This window comes from Haplochromis burtoni, unplaced genomic scaffold, assembly GCF_018398535.1.
Source record: "Haplochromis burtoni strain Fernald_Lab_line unplaced genomic scaffold, NCSU_Asbu1 Contig_264, whole genome shotgun sequence".
In the NCBI taxonomy this organism is placed as follows: domain Eukaryota; kingdom Metazoa; phylum Chordata; class Actinopteri; order Cichliformes; family Cichlidae; genus Haplochromis; species Haplochromis burtoni.
In genome coordinates, this window is record NW_024582625.1 from 178,246 (window position 1) to 197,979 (window position 19,734).

The following is a 19,734-nucleotide window of genomic DNA, read 5'->3' on the forward strand; positions in this document are numbered from 1 at the left end:
CCAAATGATTGCCGCCTCACACTTGCTATCTGAATTCACTGAGCAACTGGTTTCTGTTTAGACAACTCATCCTCCAACAAGACAAAGTCAGCAGGGGCTGGGGTCCTGCAGGGAATGAGGACTGTCATGTCAAGACTCATAAACAAAGCTGCACAAGCAAAGAGGAGGATAAAAGCAAGCAATTCCATTACTTAAAAAAAAGATGAAGATGGGACAAAACGTACAGTACAATATTATACAGTGATGCCCTCTTAACATGTGTATACAAACATGACCTTTACACTTCACCTCAGATGTCTGTTATTGGACCAACAAAGAAGGTCAAAGTAATGAGGGCAATGCCACAATCACATGCATCCCTTTGTGGAAACTCAAGTGAATTCTTAGAACATAAATCTAAAAGCATGTTCATTGAGGACAGGCATCACAAGTGTCTTTGAAAGAAGAACTGAGTGAAATGTTTATTCAGCATTAGTTTTTGTAATTGTAATAACTCCAACATTCATTAAACATACATTAAAATGAGTACAAATCTTAAAATAATTCTGAACGTGAAACAGTGGAACAAATTTGATTAAGATGTGTAAAATGTCAGAGGTCCCTTGGAAATACTATGATATACTAAATGATATACTAAATACTATGATTTATATTTAAATAATTGAATTCCGGTGTTCCAGTCAACAACTAGAGCCAAAATCCAAAATCCCTGTCTGCCCTCACAGATGTGTTTCTGGAAGAATGGTCATAAAGTCCCATAAACACACTCTTAAACCTTGTGGGAAAAGGGTGTGCCAAAATCATATTAAACTCCATGGATTAAGAACGGGATGTCACTCAAGTTCATAGGGAAGCACAGATTTTTTTTCATGAAAAGCTGGAATCATAAAGGGAATTTATTAATAAGTTCCCTTTGTAATTATAAAGTCTCTCTGATTCTGATGTGTATAAAAGTAAAAAAATTTAATATATATATATATATATAATAATATATATATATATATATATATAATATATATATATAATTATATAATATATATAATATTATATATATATATATATATATATATATATATATATTATAAATCGGCTGGTTTTAATTAGAGTGAAACTCGCTCATTGATTATGTCAAGGAAGACAGAAGAAGCCGAATTGGAAGCAGCTATAAAAATCAGCCAAATACAGGAAGCCCACTAATCAGTGATATCCACAGGTTCCAGGATAAGTATTTTCCTGGTATTATTCACAAAAGGGGAAAACTTGGAACTTGGTGGTGGACTTACCAAAAATACTGCATAAATGCATGAACAGGTCGCAGTTCGCAGGAGGTCGCAAAAGAACCACTCAAATTAAATCTGTAAATTTGCAGTTCAGTTACTATAGGGTTGTTATATTGGAAATACATTGCTCAGACAGGCAGAGGCGAATGATTTACAGTGGGTGACAGTCCAGATATTTCCAGACTGCACAGTAGGTGGCGGAAAATATGCAGTTACAGAAAATCACGAAGAAGAAGGAGGAGGAGTTAAGAGGAGGACTTAGATACCCACACTGGGATCCGCCTCAACGCAAAAACAACTGGGAAAAGGCCAAAAAACCTAAAAATAAACTTTTTTAAATTCTTTTTTATCTTTTGTTGCAAACTAGGTACTTGGGAACATCCTATTCTTAACTACTACATATTACTACAATATAATTGGATGCACTTTTGTAACTCTGCCACAGAAAATAGCTACTAGGTTTAACTAGCTAAAGCTTTCCATGCTTTGACGGTAAGTTCATTTTGGTCTTAAATTAGCATTGCATTTGTTTGTTTTGTTGTTTGTTTCAGCTGGCTGTGAAAGAAAGGCTAACCCCATATGTTTAAGGGGATTTAAAAAAAAAAAAAAAAAAAAAAAAAACTAGACAATTGTACGCCAAATGAGTGGGTGGGTTTTGGTGGTGGTTGGGGACATTTGGGCTCTATACAGTTAGCTTTGTTTGCTTAGCTCAACTTTAACGGCTCTTGTAGCAGCAGTGAGCGGAGAAATCTTTTTTCTGAGAAAAATAAAAAGGAAAATTACAAGGAGAAATAGCTTAAACTGGTAAAATGTATGAGCTGCCAGTAAGTTTGTTTTGCAGCTGAAGAACAGCACAAAGCAAGCATCCATGTATATGTTTGTTTTCCTGCGACTTTGAGCAGAATAATCAGTAGCCATCGCTAACCACAAGTTAATGCATGAGGAATAAAACAGCTACAATTAATGATAGGAAAATTGTAACAAAACCTTTATTTTGTTGTAGGGCAGTTGTTTTGCATTTAGTATGTATGTGCATGCATGATTAGAGGCATGCCCCCTCAGTTTGGTGGTTCCTACAGAAATAATCGTACAAAAGTACATTTTACTAACCCCATGTTTGCCTACTGGTGGTGGTCAGAGGGCCCGGTGGCGCCAGTGTCCGGCAGCCTCGCCTCTGTCAGTGCGCCCCAGGGCAGTTGTGGCTACAATGTAGCTTGCCATCGCCAGTGTGTGAATGTGTGTGTGAATGACTGAATGTAGTGTGAAGCGCTTTGGGGTCCTTAGGGACTAGAAAAGAGCTATACAAATCCAGGCCATTTACCATTACATTGTGAAATAGGACTCCTGTCTCCGCCATTTCCCTTGCTTCGTCTTGCTATAGGCTAAAACAGTCCTAGATAACATCCCTGACTTGTGTGCAACTTTTGCATGATTCAGTGAAAGAAATAATCAAGCTAAACAACAGGGAAGCAGCTTTCATAAGTTATGGAGAGTTGTACAATTTGTGCCAACATGTTCAATATGATTTATAACATTATAAGTAACATTATTACATGTTGATAAAATATAAGTGATCCTTTAAAGTCTGATATGGAGTTATACTTATTCTATATAATGCAGAAAAATAAAATTCCTATACTGTTTTTTTCTGCATAGAAGCATCATTGGTGATATATCAAGAAATTGATGACATATGTATAGATTTAATATAAATGTAATATAATATATAATATAGATATAAAGTTAACATATTCATATTTTCAAATTTTGCCTAAACATGTACAGGTACTCCAAGTACTCCAATTTTGGCAAATAAAAAAACCTGTCAGCTAATGGTGTGTGGCTGTGTGCATATGCTCTTGCAGAGAGGTTGTGACCTTCCTATAGACATACTTTGCAAAAATATGTTGTGACATAAATATGTTTTTGCTTGAAGACGTTTCAACTCTCATCCGAGAAGCTTCTTCAGTTCTAAGGTCAAATGGTGGAGAGTCCCAGACTTAAGCCCAATGGGAGATTCCCCCAGGGGGACATTAACCCCTAATGATCTAATCACACGAGCCAAGATGTAAAAAACGGGTGTTGGTCACAATCAGCCAAGGTTTCGGGTGAACTCATTGTGAAAACTAGCCCCACATTATCATGTGATTTCCTGAGGTCAACAGGCCCAGGATGTGAGTGGGCGTTAAGGCGTCTGGGCAAGGATCTCAAAACTGGATTATAGATGGCAGACAGTTGCTGTCATAAACCACCGCCTCTGTTCAAAGATGATCGTTCACAGTGGACATGGCTTCTTTCAGTCCTCTTTCAAACCATCTGTCTTCTTGACCTCACTAAATCACATCACAGGTTGGGGCTGGGTTTCACAGTGAATTCACCTGAAACCTTGGCTGACTGTGACCTACGCACCTTGGCTCGTTTGATTAGATAGAGGATCATTAAGGGGTCCATGCCCCCCTGGAGGGACACTTCCATAGGCAAAACATAGGACCAGAATTGGTTATAAATGATTGCTTTGATTTCTGTCATTCTTAGTTATTCTTGATCTTTGTATTTCTTTGTTTTTCCCTATTTTGTGGTTTCTGTGTCTACCTGCCTGGTTCTCTGTTTTTTATTATTCCAAATTCATGCATGTGTCATGTGTCTTTCTCTTTTATCCAGGTAGCCTTGGGTTTTTGAATACTCTTCTCTCTCTTAAATGAAAGCCCTACAATTGCTGACATGTTTGCAAGTGTAGCTCTTAGCAGAGGCATTACTGCCCACCGCATAAGTAAGAATGCCACGTTCTTCATGAATGAAGCAACATTTGCAGTCCCTGGATGCCAGAACCGGACCTCAGAACGGCACAAACCTCTATTGCTGATGTTACCGTGGTTGGGTTCACGTCCTCAAGCGCTGGTTAAGTACTGTGACATCTACTTCAACACAGGATTTGATGTGCTAGTATTTGAGAGCGAGGTAAGAATTCAGGGACTGAGAAATTGGAGCAAATGTTAAACTTAATCGGTTTCTCACACTAACCGTATAGCTGCTCTTCTGAGTCAGCTAAAACAGTATGACCGTGTGTTTTATTCTTGTATTTATCGCTAAAATGCATCACAGGGCAGTTAATGAATAATAGTCTTTCTAGAAGTATGTGCTCTGAGTGCAAGCTTGTGCTTCCCAGAATTACTAAAAGTACAATAGAAGGCAGAGCCTTACATTATCGAGCCTCAGTGAGGTTGAGGTTGAGAGAGACAACCTGTACTTTGAAGATTAGGCTTAAAAGTTTATAGTTGGGGTGGATCAGATGACCCCGAATCATCCATAAATCATGCTGCTGTAGGCTCAGCTGTTGGGGACTTCCCATGATATAATACCCACTTTTCTGTTCACGATGCATTTATATGAAACTGTTGTACATCATTTCCTTTTCCCTACTCTCTCCCCTTGTCCCCCCTTTTTGTGATCAGATTACTCCCCCCACCCTCTGTTGGAAGTTGTTTAAACTTGTTAAAAGGAAGTTCTTCGTCCACAACTGTTGCCATAATATCACCGTTCAGATTGTCAAATTAAAGGCCCCTTTTCTTTAAACTGTAAAGTGTTTTAAGGTCTATATCTGTGAAGTAGCACTATAAGAATGAAACTGCATTAGATAAATGTGAAGAAAGTTTGTATTAAACTAAGATTGCAATGGAAACCTAACTCATAAAAAGGCAACAGTAGAGGGGACCCCACCAGGACATTGTGGGAGCACTGTAATGTCGCGCATTGATCTTACTTTGAAAAATGAATTCACTCAGTTTTATATTCAAAGTTTAGTGTGTGTGTATGTTTTTAAATGATTTTCGGAAAGGCTGATTGAATTTCTCCTTTTTTTTAAAGGTGCAAGGGTTCCTTTGGCCCCGCTGGGGTCTGGAACATGGAAAGACATTACTGGAGTTGCTGGAGAGCGAGCGCTTCGTGTCCCGCCCCTTGCTTGTTCATGCATTTTCAATCGGTGGATATACCTTCTCTCAGCTCCTTGTGCATGTGTCGAAGGATACAAATAAATATCAGGCATTCACAAAAAGGATCACAGGACAGATTTATGATAGCATGGTGGCAGGATCCCTTGAGCACATGGCTATAGGTGAGTTACCATTAACTCACACTTTATCTAATTCTTGTTTTCCTTTTCTTGCAAAATTGATAATTATTTTCCTTCTTTCTTCTCAGGTTTGGGAAAAACTGTATTTCCAAAATGTGAGTGGTTGGTAAAGCAAACAGCCATGTTTTACTTTGACAAGTTTAAAAGCCACACCGTGGACTACTTTGACAAAAGCTTGGATGTGTTTTGGAATACGCCCATCACCGCTCCTGTGCTGATGTTCTACTGTAACAACGATCCACTGTGTGACCCACGAAATTTGGCGGACTTGGCCGGTTACTGGCGAAGGCGTGGAATGGATGTCACAGAAAAGAAGTGGGACAATTCCATTCACGCGGGCCACCTTAAGAAACACCCAGAAGAATATCTGTCCACACTTTGCATATTCCTCAGTTCCCTTGGTTTTACCCCGTTAAAGGCAAAGTTATGAGGTAAAATCCCAACAATGTAATGCAAGAGGAACTTCACTGTGCATTAACCTCAAATGGTTTAAGCTGTAAAAGTACATCTTGAATTTTTACACTAATTGGCGTGTGTAATGAAGGTACAGTAACAGTTTAGTTTTATTCAGAATGAAGATCGAGTGTACTCAGGGTTTAGTTCATACAGTTTCATAAACACTAAAGCAAAGCATATAAAGAATAAAATGCACTTTGGATCACAATGTTCATGTACGCCAAAGTAATAATAATAATGGATTGGATTTATATAGCGCTTTTCAAGGCACCCAAAGCGCTTTACAATTCCACTATTCATTCACTCTCACATTCACACACTGGTGGAGGCAGCTACAGTTGTAGCCACAGCTGCCCTGGGGCAGACTGACAGAAGCAAGGCTGCCATATCGTGGCATCGGCCCCTCTGGCCAACACATGTAGGTGGTAGGGTAAAGTGTCTTGCCCAAGGACACAACGACCAGGACAGAGAGAGCTGGGGATCAAACCGGTGACCTTCCGGTTACAGATACGCTTCCCAACCCCCCTGAGCCACGGTCGCCCCTTAAAAGTTAACAAACAAATATAAAGTCTGACATTTTTCTTTTAGGCAAGCAACTGTCTACTAACTTTAACTAAATCATGGAAGGGAAGACAAGTGCAGGAGATATTCTCATTTGAAATGGTGGAACCAGCATAATTTTACTACAACATAATGGTTTGTCAGAACTGTTAATGTACTGGTGCCTACAGACATTTTCAGTTAACTATATATCTTTAAAAATGATTACATCATTACATTTTGCACAACATCTAAACGCCTTTGGAAATGGAGGGTTATACATTGAAGTTCCTAACTGTTCTTTGCTGCTCAAAAATACAATTTCCAAATCAAATGTGAACTTTGCTTTTTGCTTCTTTTTTTTAAAATATTTGAGACAAAATGTAAACAGTCCAAAGAATGATGTGAACATCGATGACCACAAGCATGCAAGCTCCAAGTGCTTCCATTTATGAAACACGACAGGTCAAGATGTGTGCTTGAGGTTTTACTGTCTAATGTTTGGAGTCATGTGTTTTGGTGCTTGCATTAATGAGTTCAGCTTAAATACAATCACTTGTTGCATATCTTTCAGATTTTGAGCTACTGGAGAGAGGGTGGTGGAAATTTTCTCATGTTAAAGACAAAAGGCTAATCATTAGAGTGATAAAGAGATTAATCATTGTTACACAAAATATTTTAGTAGTTAATTTGGTGGACAGCGCTGAACACACGGAACAAACAAAAGAGGGGAAATCAGCATAGTTTTAGATGAAACTTAATTTAACTTTAAATTAAAACTGGACATTTACTTTTCCTGCAGTAATTTACAAGTAAAGAAACTTGTTCCTTGCTTTAAAAAAACAGTTGATTCATGTGAATGAGCTTCAGGGTTAAACTGCTGGTCCGATTTTCAATTTCCTGCTGATGAGTACAGCGTGCTGTGTGCACTCAGAAGAAAATGCAATACTACTTGACACTACTGCTGCTGAAGTTTTGCTTTTTACACATTTTTACACAAAGCCTTGAAAGTGCCTTAAAAAGCACCTCACTTGTTACTACCACCAAGTCTAGCAAGAACTAAGGTGATCACAACAACACATTTTCATGAAAGTATATATTTGATTAATTTAGGTCAGTGTCTATGTGTGTGTGTTAAACTACTCTAAGGTGTTTGTATTCTCAATATTCTTGAAGGATGTTACCTACTAAAATTGGGAAAAGAAATCTTATTCAGTCATTTCTGTTAACACTTTTCATGTAAATGACTTGTAAGTTGAAGATGTTTAAGCATAACATGTTATACTTCTAACTCTGTGCAATAAAGATTTGTTTATCTTAACTTGAACCTGTGCAAGTATTTTTTAACTTTTCCTTTTTTGTCCAAGTTGATTACGAAGGGTTAGGAGTTAAAGCACCAATGTGGTGAAATGCAATATTATTCTTGTTGTAAAGCACTGTACTCTTGCCTACAAAAATTGTTCTTTATAACTATGTGTACAACATAGTTTCTAACTAACTGGGGGTGAATGAAAAGTATGTATTTATATTAGGAGGTAATTATGCTTGACATTTAACCACCTAACCTCAGAACTGATTAGCACATTTAGACTTCAACCTATTCTACTATTGAGACAGGTGATAAGCAGGTAAAGAAATGAACCTTTGACCAATGCAATTAGTACATCCAGTCATTGTGATGTTTTTCCAGATATGGTTTGATGCAGTCGGTTTCTGTAGGGTAGGTACTGTACTTCTCCAACAATGTCATAGCCCAATGTGATTTTAAAACTGTAACACTAAAGAAGGGAATATCTTTTGGAAGAATGGTATTCAATCCTTTTAGTAGAGTTACGGGTTTTGAGAACTGAAGTGGCCCAATGCCTTAAAACCACACACTGTTTTCTTTACTGTAAATTTTTAGTTTGTACTGCACCTAGAAAGTGATTTGAGCTACTGAAGACACCACCTGGTGGCAGAAGCCATGTAGCTCACTCCCAGTATTATCATTACAGTTATGCTTTACTATCAGCACAAGACCCTAGAAATGATTAATCCAGTGTAATATAAGCATGACATAAAAACAAAACAATACTGAAATTTACAGAAGGATATAGGTAAATTATTGGTAAATTATATCTGTTAACCACAAGGGCCTCTTGTGGTAAGGAAATAAAGAAAATCAACAACATATCAGTTGTTTTGGATTTGTGCTGTCATGGTTGGTAACCGCAATAGCTTCTTGTTTCTTGAAGTAATTGAATAACGGATCCTTTAGGCTTTCTGCAGGAAGCACCACCTCAATAAAACAGCTATTGTGGGAAGTTAAAGTAAATAGTAAGCATATGCAGGAAACTCAGTAATGGTGAAAACAAACATCAGACAGAAATGGTACTTCACAAAAAGAAGCTGAATTTTACTTTTATATCAGCTTATTTAAATTTAGATATTATTCCTACATTGAAACCTCCTGGACGATAGGTGGCGCACGTGACGAATGCCCTTCTGTTCTTTTTCAAAGATGGCTACTTCCACATGTAAACATGCGACTTAATCCCGTGGCTAACGACGTCCAAGTTAAACAGTTCTGTGGCGTGTATTCATGCCTCTGATAAGCGTGTTATCGAGAACTTAGACATTAGCTTCCTGTGGTGGATTTGTATTAAACTGCATTTCACTTTTTGAGTTGGTGCAGACGCCGTAAAGTTAGCAGTTAGCCATGGCGGCGCACACCATATTTGTTGGTTCTCTACCAGATTCAGCTTCTAATGAGCGACTCGAAGAAATATTCTCAGAAATTGGTCCGGTAAAGAAATGCTTCGTGGTCAGAGATAAAGGTACTGTCGTGTATTCGAAAGAACCATACAATAATAATGGAAAAAGTCGTACGAAAGTAGAATTAAATTAAAATTACAAACATAAACATATTTATGTACATAACAGATATTGGTGGTGTCTATTTATTTTTCAACCAGAGACAGAAAAATGTCGAGGGTTTGGTTTTGTCACATATTCCATGGAGGAAGATGCACAACGAGCCTTAAAAGAAATTAAAGAATACGACGGGCAGAAGCTGTCCCTGACAGTCGCCAAGAGTAAAATCAAAGACAAAAACAAGAAAGGTTCGTATGAAGACATGTTCCAAAACGGGCAATTAGGAGAGTCCTGTGTCTCCATGGTAACCTTGCACTTATGTCATTTAGCACCTACAGAGGCAGTCACTGCTCCAAAGGAGAATCAGCAGAAAGGCTCCAAGAAAAAGCTACTGAAAGCAAGACTTATTATAAGGAATCTCAGCTTTAAGGTACAGTATGTTTCATGATTACTAAATGTAACAGCTCAGAGCACACTGACAGAAACCTTTGCTAACACACACCATGTGTTACAGTGCACAGAGGATCATTTGAAAGAAGTATTTGCAAAGTTTGGGACAGTTATTGAGGTCAAAATCCCCCTCAAACCTGGTAAATACATATATGTTTCTTAGCAGATGTATACATAAGTGAGCATGTTGAAGTATTGCCAGACTTTGGAGTGGATTGATTCGTTATGAGGTTGATTTTTATGCTTTTTCATAGATGGAAAAATGCGTGGATTTGCATTTGTCCTGTTTAAAAAAGTGCCAGAGGCGTCAAAAGCACTTAATGCTATGAACTTGAAGGAGATAAAAGGTGAGTGAGACCGTTGAGTTGTTTGCTTAAAAAAAGCTCATTATGACTTGTTACATTGTTACTTTGACATTTAATTATTATTTTTTTAAATGTTGGCATTTAATCTCCAGGCCGACCTGTAGCAATTGACTGGGCTGTACCAAAGGACAAGTTTGTTACTACACAGCAGTCCTCAAATTCAGGTAGTTAAATGACAAAAATACTTTGTGTGCTCCAGTTCCAAAAGATATAAAGCTTGTTGTCATTAACACAATTTATTTTTTTTTGCTTCATAGCCAGTACAAATCCAGAAGAAGCAAATGCTAACACTGACAGCGACACGGACGATGAGGATGAAGAAAAGAAGAAAGCTCCACCTGAGAAGAAAAAGTATGAACCTCAAACATGCATTCCTCTGTTTATATGCCATGAGTGTTAAAAGGTGATTGACTACACTGGTTATTTTTGCCTCACATCTGTCCACAGTGTCAGTTCAGAATCAGCTGTGAAGCATACAGAGGAATTCGAATCAGGTGATGAAGATGGGAGTGAACAAAGCAGTGAAGTGAGTGATTCTGATGATGAAAAAGATGAGGAGGAAGAGGATGATGATGATGGGGAAGAGGAGGGTGATGATGATGATGAGGATGGAGAAAGCCTTGATTCAGATCATGATGATGGCAGTATGGATGAAGAGGATGAAGAAGATAAATTAGGTATGGATAGTATAAATAACATATTTAATATTTCCTTTCCTTTGAAGTTGTTTTCATACATTCTGTATTTGGCTTTTATCCGTAGCTGAGAAAAAGACCTCGAAAAAACAGCTTCCTTCAGATGTGAAAGAGGGCAGAACGGTTTTCATCAGGTCAGTGATTTTTCCTCCTACTCAGTCCTGAGCCAGGTTTGGTTTATTTTTCAGTTTATTTTACTGAGACCCGTTTCTTTTGTTTTTTTAAACACCTACATTTAAACCAATTTAGGAACCTGTCATTTGACACGGAGGAGGAAGACTTAGAGGAAGTTCTCCTTCAGTTTGGAGAACTTAACTACATAAAGATTGTTCTCCACCCAGATACAGAACATTCAAAAGGTCAGTTGACAGTCCTCGAAAGTCCTTAAGTGAAACACTTGTGTCTATTAGCTGTTTGGAGAGAACCAGTTCACTTACTCTTCTGTGTTATTGTTGGCAGGTTGTGCCTTTGCTCAGTTTAAGACTAAAGAGGCTGCAGATAAATGCATAGCTGCATCACAGGAGGAGGCAGAGGTAATATATAATCAAGTGTAATGTACATGATGTTTGACTTATTGTGCAATCACACGCTGTTTAGATGGAGCCACTTCTTGGGAATTTGGCCTTTTAATGTTGATGTTTTTAAATTGGAATGTGGAAACAGCATGGGCAGAATTGGTACAACACATTGATAGCTCTGAGTGGCCAATGTATATCTATGTATTTTTATTCAACATATTAACTGATAGTAACTACTAATAAATAATTTTTCTAATAATTTTTTGTCAAGCTACATGGAGGGTAATTTAAATGTTATTAGCTTGAAGCAAAATGTTTTTACTAATCTGTCACTTGTCCAACTGATGTTTGAACACTGTTATTACAAATTTCTTGTGTATTCACCCTTTTATAGCGTCACTCGAGTCTCTTTTGTGTAATAACCCTTGTTGTAGACAAGCCTTGCAAACATTTGTATGTTTGATGCAGGATGGTGGTATCCGTATACATGGCAGAAAGCTGATGATTGTTGCAGCAGTGAGCAGAGAAGATGCCGTGAAGCTGAAGGTCGATAAAAAGAAGGTCGAAACGGGCACGAGGAACCTGTACCTGGCCAGAGAGGGATGTGAGTAATCATTTATCTTATGTGCAGCTATATGCTATGTGGCCACTTCATTAGTTAGACTTTGCTAGTACCAGGTTGGACCTCCTTTTGCCTTCGGAACTGCTTTAATTCTTCATGGCACAGATTCAACAAAGTGCTGGAAACATTTCTCAGAAATTTTGTTTCATATTGACATGATAGCATCACGCCGTTATGCAGATTTGTCAGTTTCACATCCATGATGGGAATCTCCTGTTCCACCACATCCCAAAGGTGCTAGAGCAGCAGTTTGTGAAACATACAGACTAGCCCATCTGGCTCTAACAACCATGCCTCATTCAAATCACTGAAACCACATTTCTGATGCACCTGAAGTGTAGGTTTTAGCAGCAGGTTTGAATTTTGGTCCAGGTTGTTTTTGGTGCCTAGTGCAGCACGGTGGCTGACACAGCACTGTTGTCTCACAGCAAGACGGACCTGGATTCAAAATCAGCGCCTGGCCGGGGCCAAAGACACGCACTGAATGGTGGTGAGGTTAACTGGTCATTGAGTGTGAATGCTTCTGTCTTGCTGTGTCAAAGTGCCCATAAACCCTTCGCAGTGGTCGCTTTACTTACTGCCGCGGTGTCATCACCTAGATGCAGTCATTTATACCTGCAGTTAAGGTGCAAGAAGCTGCTGCAGTGTTCTCCTAAACGATGGGTGTTGCCACTCAGTTATAAGTCAAAACAGGAAATCAAGGGTTCTTTCCACAAACTCTGAAGTTTTCAAACAGTCGCAGCATCTCCCTCTGTGTGTCAGTATGTCTCTGAGCTTGTGTGCAGGATCATTAAAGTGGAGGTAAAAATTGGCACAATTGTACAGTCATGTCTTCAACCCAGCTGCGACAATTGTGGTGCAGCACACAAAGTTACAAAAAAACAAGAGGTCTGGCGACCTGTACCATGCATCCCGCCTCTCGCCTTATGGTAGCTGGGAGGCCCCACCCCTGGAATAGAATAGAATAGAGAATAGAATGCCTTTATTGTCACTATACAGTTGTACAGTGAGATACAGAGCATCTCCTACTCAGTGTAAACATGCTGGGGGGGGGTGTACAGTTCTGCAGCGCTATGTACATATGGACAGTATTAACATAGGGAAAAACATATATATATATCCATGTTTGGCACTGATCACCACCTGCACTCATGTATATATCTTTCTACGTAGCACTTTTAATTCTTATCCCTACTTTTATTTTTTCATGTCTATTTAAGTGCTATTTATGACTCTATTTAAGTGCTATTTATGACACTATGTTTGCACTGAAGCACCGCAGCAATTTCCTAATGTTGTAAACCTGCTCAACATTTGGCAATAAACCCCTTTCTGATTCTGATTCTGATTCTGATATATATAAAATGTACAATATACAAGCCGTAAGTAATATGTAATAAATAGTGTTATGTATATACAGTTGAGTTATTGCACATAGAATTGGTATTGCACAGTGGTGGTCCATAGAGGAAGTGGGAAGTGGGGGGCTGTGTTATCTGTGCATGTGTGAGTTCAGGGTGGTTATCGCTTTGGGGAAGAAACTGTTTTTGAGTCTGTGGGTTTTTGTGTTGATGCACCTGTAGCGCTTCCCTGAGGGAAGCAGGCTGAACATGTTGAAGCCAGGGTGGGAGCTGTCCTTGATAATGTTTGCTGCTCTGGTGAGGCAGCGGGAGGAATAAATGTCCATCAGGGAGGGGAGAGGGCAGCCGATGATCTTTTGTGCTGTCTTGACCACACTCTGAAGCCTCACTCTATCTGCTTTGGTGCAGCTGCCGTACCATACCGTGATGCAGTAGGTTAGCAGGCTCTCAATGGACGAGCGGTAGAAGGTCAGCAGCAGGTTGGAGTTCAGCTTGTACTTCCTGAGGACTCTCAGGAAGTGCAGCCGCTGTTGGGCCTTCTTGATGACCGCTGAGATGTTTCCTGTCCAGGAGATGTCAGCAGAGATGAGGACACCAAGGAACCGGAAAGTGTGGACCCTCTCCACACACTCCCCGTTGATGTAGAGGGGGGCCAAGTCGGTGCTGTGTCTCCTGAAGTCAACAATGAGCTCTTTGGTTTTCTTAGTGTTCAGTGCCAGGTTGTTTTCTGAACACCATGCTGCCAGCTTCAGGACTTCCTCTCTGTACTCTGCCTCGTCTCCCTTCGAGATGAGTCCGACTACCGTGGTGTCATCAGCAAACTTGATGATGAGAGTGTTATTGTGGGTCGAACTGCTGGATAAGCAAAAAGAGAATGGATAGATGGATATTCTTGATTGATGAACTGTGTTGTCGAACTATTGTTTTGAAGCTACAGCGAAAGACATCATCACAGTGTTTTCTTCAGCTTGTTATCTTTCCTGTCAGACAGCCCAAATGAGGCTTTAGAGGGCATGAAAGGAATTTGCACTGGCTCCATGTAGCTAAATTGCTTTTGAATGTTATTGTCTTTCACCTCAACTTTCAGTGATTCGTCCAGGAACCAAAGCTGCTGAGGGTGTACCGGAGACAGACATGGTCAAAAGAACCAGAGTAAGTACATTTTTGATAAACAGTTCCACTCGCAGGATGATTTCTGTTGTATAATAATGAATCTTTCACTTGCTCTTTCTAATTGCTTCCATTTTGAGTCATTATTTGCTGTTGCCTTTTTTTGTTTCTTAGTTTGAAGAAATAAAGAGGACCAAGCTTCGGGACATAAACGTGTTTGTGTCAAAGACTCGCCTGTGTGTGCACAACCTGCCGAAGTCAGTGGACAGCAAAAAACTCAAATCACTCTGCCTTCAAGCTGTGAAAGGAGTAAAGGGAGTTCGCATCACAGAAGTGAGACTACACCATTGGGCTTGACGTAGATTGTTAATTTGTCACAGTTTTGTAAGGAAAAAAATGTTTTGTGCCCAGCAGGGGGTGTTGTGGTAATTTCTTTTCTCATGCCTGTGTGAAACCAACTGTTTCTGTTTTTAGTGCCGGGTCATCTATGACAAGAAGCCCGAGAAGGGTCAAGTGATGGGACAATCATTAGGCTATGGCTTTGTTCAGTTCCAGGATCACGAACATGCTCTCGCCACGCTTCGCTACCTTAACAACAACCCTTACATCTTTAGCTCACAAAAGGTACAGAAGTGCCAAAATCAGTGGCAGAGGGTTTGAGAAGCGGCACTATTTTAGCCTCTTTTCCTTCTTTGCATTGTGGTTAATTTTTTCATTTTATGCACCAAATTCTGTTTTCATATTTCTTTTCCTGGCCCACAAGCAGTCTCGGATTAGTCAGGCATAAGTGTTTTTTTGTGTCATTTTGCAGAGACCCATTGTCGAGTTCTCCCTGGAGGATTTAAGAAAACTCAAAATAAAAGAAATGCGGCAACAGAAAAGCAAGGTACGTTTGTACTGTTCTGCGTGTTAGTTGCAGCTTAAAGTATCTTTGGAAATTCTAAAAACAAGAAGAGAGCTTTAGTGTTTTTATTTTTGCAGGAGTTTTTAAAAAATCAGGCTAACAAAGGAGGAGTGAAACCCAAGTCCCAAACAGCCGGAGATGGAAAAGGACCAGGGAAAGGTGGGAATAAAGCACAATCCTCACTGAAGAAAACGGCAGAGGAAAAAAGTAAGAAAAGATTATTTTTGTTATCATTTAGTATCTTTGATCACTGGATATGACGGTTTATTAGAGGGGCGTGTCACGAGTATCACAGCTTTTGGTGCGTGATTGAAAACAGCTGCTCTGATACATAAATGTGCTTTCTTATATTTAATACTGTCAAGTTTACTTTTTATTTTATTCTTCTTTAAATACTCCATCTGTGCATTTTTCTATATTTATCAGGTATCCCTGAAGGCCAGAAACAAGACCAACACTTTTCAGGCTTCCAGACCACACCTGAGGTTGAACACGTAGATTTGCAGAATGGGAAGAAACGAAAGAAAGTGCTGCCTTTGCCTTCCCATCAGGGACCAAAGATCAGGTGTTGTTTTTACTACTTTAAGTAGTTGCCTGTCTTTTCCTCACCGGTCACTTTGTACTTCTGAAAACAAAGGCTATAACACAAATATTTTAGGTGTATGTGCCCAATTTCACAAATTAAAAACTAGAAGGACATACTGACCGTCACTCCACAATGGGAACTTTCATCCTTTGCAGATCGCGTGACAAGAGAAAGCAGCAGAAAGTCCCCCCGCCTAAGAAAGCCAAGCCTGGATCAACCAGGAAGGAGCGACCGAAGCGACAGATTGAGAAGCCCACACAGCCCAGAAACCAGGTTTGCAAATTTGGTGTTACATGTGTTTATTTGTAATCTTGAGTAATAGTCACAAAACATTGTAGAGTAAATAGCACCTACGGATTGATGGCAGAATACTTAAAGTAGTCATTCTTAATTTTAAAACACCAAAGCCGTAGGTATTTAGGCCATTTTACTGCACTTTTTACACTTAAAAAGTTCTTAAACCTGAAGAAATTTGAAGGTAGAGAAGACGCTTAACTCAAAATGTGTTTCTTGCAGTGTATTTAGAGCTGATGCGAGTGAAAATTTGTAAACAAAAAAAAGAAATTTTACAGTTTAAGGACAGTGGGGACGTTATAGCAATGTGTCCGAAAGCCACATGACGTCACGTGTATACGACACAAACAACACAACAAAGGAAGGTTGTCGAGGGGATGATATACTTGCTGCTCCATCTATGCCCTTTTTGTCAGACTCGGGCTAATGGTGTTGGTTTTGTGTAGGTCTTTCTCTTGTTGCTGGGTTTGAAAAATTACAGTTTTGATGTTTGTGAAGGAGTCGCTCTAATTAGTCATCAAGTAGTGGTGCAACGGATCACGGTTGATCCGTAATTCGAACCGATCCCACTCCAAGGTTCTGCATCTCTGGATTCATATATTTCCAAATTCCTTTGGAAAGATAAACCCCCGCGTATTAGCTTAAAAACGCTACAAAGAACCAAGGATAGAGGAGGATTAGATCTGCCTAATTTTCACCAATATTTCTTAGCCAACAGGCTTCAGTTCATCTCAGAATGGTTAAAACATACCTTCTTAGTTGAGCCCTGGCTAGATGTTGAACAGGCACTATGCAAGGATCTAGAGATTTCAGACCTACCATTTATTAGCTCAAACATCAAAAGACATGAATGCTTTAAAAGTATCAACATCAGCTTTTCTCTGACAGCATGGTGGGAGTTTCTAAAAATAACGGAGTCTTCATTAATCCCATGCAAACGTACACCTATCTGGAATAACCCTGACATATTACAAAACAATAATATGATTAATTTCCCAGAATGGAGTTGTAAAGGAATTAAATACTTAGAACATATATTAGAGGGAACAGAATTTATTCCATTTGACAGACTAGTTACACAATATGGGATCAACAAGAAAAGATTTTTAGAATATCAACAAATTAAATCCATAGTAAAAAAGAAATTTAACCTCAGTCAAGTTGAATTACAAACACCACCAAGTGCGGCACATTTCCTTACTCTTAAATCCCCCAAATTATTATCTAAAATATACAGAACACTTTCTAAATTAGATGAATCAATATCCCTCCCTACTGCAAAGTGGGAAGCAGATTTATCAGTCAACCTAGACCAAAACTTCTGGTCTCAGATTTGCTTAAAAACCTTTAAATTAATTAAAAATCCCAGTCTGCAATTAATACAATACAAAATACTACATAGAGTGCACTATACAGGTCATCGGATGTTCAAGATGGGCTTTACATCTTCCAACAACTGCTCACACTGCCAACCAATTCACCTGACAATTACATCCACGCTCTTTGGTTCTGTCCACCAGCAGAAGTTTTGGCGCGAGATATGTGAAGACTTATCAAAGTGTCTGAAATGTAACATTCCAACTTCCCCCTTAGTGTGTTTGTTGGGCAGCTTAGATAATGTCACTTCAGAAAAGAATATAGCCCATATGATCTTCACTGCCCTATGCATAGCCAAGAAAACAGTCCTCATGAACTGGAAAAATAAAAATAATCTTAATTCTAACCAATATAGAAATTATCTATTAGATTACATTAGTCTTGACACAGCCTCTGCCACCACATTAGATCAATTGCTCTGGGCCCCTTTTATCAGCTCCATCACCTAGTGGGGGTGGGGGGTCATAGTTTGGTCCCGCCTTCACTGTTGTGATTGGTGAGGGGGTAGGGACAGGCTTAGGGCGTCGGGGGGTTCCCCGGAGGCATCTTCCTTGGGGGGCTCAACCCGGGGTAGCGGTCACGTCCGGTTGGGGGCTCTGTTGGCTCTCAGGTGACTGTTTCCTCGCGGCTGCGTGCAGCGGGGCTAGGGGAGGGTCTGTGCTGACGGACGTGGGTTACTGACCTGGCAACCTGGCTGCCCCTGGGTGGGTCCGGGATGGGCGTGAGGTTCTGGGGGCGCTCCGTCTCTGGGCTGGGGCCCGGGCCGGGCCTCGGGGGCTTGGGTCCTGGTTGGTGTGTTGCCGGGGTTGTGGGCGGGTGGGTGCATGGGGGCCCGGCCCTGGAGCAGGGTGCCGCCGGTGCGTCGAGCCGCCTGGGGGGCTCTTCAACTGGTGGGGGAGATTGTCACATCTTGCAGGAGCTTTCTTCTCTTCAGGAACTCTCTGCAGGAGGGGGAGATACAGGAGAGGTGGAGGAAGATCTCAGCCTGGGCGTTTAGTCTTATGTAGTCTGGAAGATGAGTGGATGGTGGGGTGGGTGCAGTTTTCTCTGTGGTGGGGTTGGGTGGACTGTCCCGGGCTCTGTGGAGCCGGGGGGCGCTACTGCACTGGGCCCCGGTCTGGATGGGCCTGGGCCCCCTTTCCCTGGCGGGTCGCGAAGGGTGGGAGTGCCTACTGGGGTCAGCGGGGGAGCTGGCCCCAGGGAGGGGTTACCTGCCCCTCCCTTCCTTCCCTCCCCATCTCCAGCTGCCTCCCTCTTCCCGCTCCACCACAACCACCCACACATGCAGGGCCTTGGAGTAGGGGTATGTCACCAGGGTGCAGAGGAGGCTACCCCCCCTCTGTCCCCTTCTGGCTGCCTCTGCCTCAATTTTATCCCACAACTTAGACATTCACATTATTCACACTCTCATTACACATACATATAGGATCTTGGGGGTGGGCACAATCACGGAGTCCAAATTACCATCAGGGTGTATACCTCACCCCTGACGTCGTTGCCCACCTCTCAATTTTAAATACACTTAGTCATTGAGGGCTAGCAGGAGGGACTATGCGCTTACCTGCTGCTCCTTGGCAGGTAGCTCCATGCCCTCCTGGGTTTTAATTGCACCTTAGATCACATATGCATCAACACTACAATGAGCGGGTGGAGGGAGGTTTGGAGTCTTCTCCCACCCCCATTCTCTGCGGCCTGCTGGAGCGGGAGGGCTAGTAGGAGGAGTTGGCCGTCCGCTGCGGTCTGGGGTGTGGGGCCTCCCTGCTGCTGCGGAGTCGGGGTGGTCTGCCTCTCCCCACCGCAGGGAAAAGGGTAACACCACCTGGGTCTGGGTGCAATTCCCCCCTCCAGGGGCAAGGGTACCTAGACCCGGTTTGTAGAGTACGCTTGGGGAGTGTGATGTGTGTACAGCGTCTCTTTATGTCTGTCTCCACGTTGGTTGAGTGTGGAGAGTGCATATGAGAGCATGAGGGTGGGAATGGATGTTTGTGTCTGTGTGTGCCTGTATGTCTGTGTCTATATGTCAGGTTGGGTATCAGACGCCACCTCTCTGGGGACACTCAGGCCCTCCAAGGTTTGGAGGCCTATCTCCACCCACCACCACTTCCCCTGCCGGTGGCGGACTCCCTCAGTGTCGGTGGTTGGTGGTTCTTTGTGTCTGGGGTGGGCGTCCGGGTACACACCGGCTCACTCCTGG

The 19,734-nt window shown here is 41.1% G+C and overlaps 2 protein-coding genes across 2 annotated transcripts; both read left to right on the forward strand.

Moving 5' to 3' along the window:
- The first annotated feature begins 1,604 nt into the window (after positions 1 to 1,604).
- Positions 1,605 to 6,198, forward strand: si:dkey-5i3.5 (uncharacterized protein LOC565091 homolog). Its single transcript, XM_005939274.3, has 4 exons — positions 1,605 to 1,772; positions 3,942 to 4,238; positions 5,145 to 5,391; positions 5,478 to 6,198. Exons 2-4 carry the CDS (start codon positions 4,002 to 4,004, stop codon positions 5,837 to 5,839), a joined length of 846 nt encoding a protein of 281 aa, XP_005939336.1. The 5' UTR covers positions 1,605 to 1,772; positions 3,942 to 4,001; the 3' UTR covers positions 5,840 to 6,198.
- Positions 6,199 to 8,882: 2,684 nt separating this feature from the next.
- rbm28 (RNA binding motif protein 28) lies at positions 8,883 to 16,142 on the forward strand (the record flags this gene model as incomplete). The annotated part of the gene is given in 19 exon segments (XM_005939275.3): positions 8,883 to 9,221; positions 9,360 to 9,506; positions 9,588 to 9,688; positions 9,773 to 9,848; positions 9,963 to 10,055; positions 10,166 to 10,237; positions 10,331 to 10,424; positions 10,521 to 10,750; positions 10,836 to 10,902; positions 11,018 to 11,127; positions 11,228 to 11,301; positions 11,755 to 11,890; positions 14,357 to 14,421; positions 14,554 to 14,712; positions 14,854 to 15,003; positions 15,191 to 15,265; positions 15,361 to 15,490; positions 15,710 to 15,848; positions 16,025 to 16,142. Coding segments are annotated over 19 exon segments (2,154 nt in total), but the record flags the coding sequence as incomplete, so codon positions are not given.
- Between the last annotated feature and the right edge of the window lie 3,592 nt (positions 16,143 to 19,734).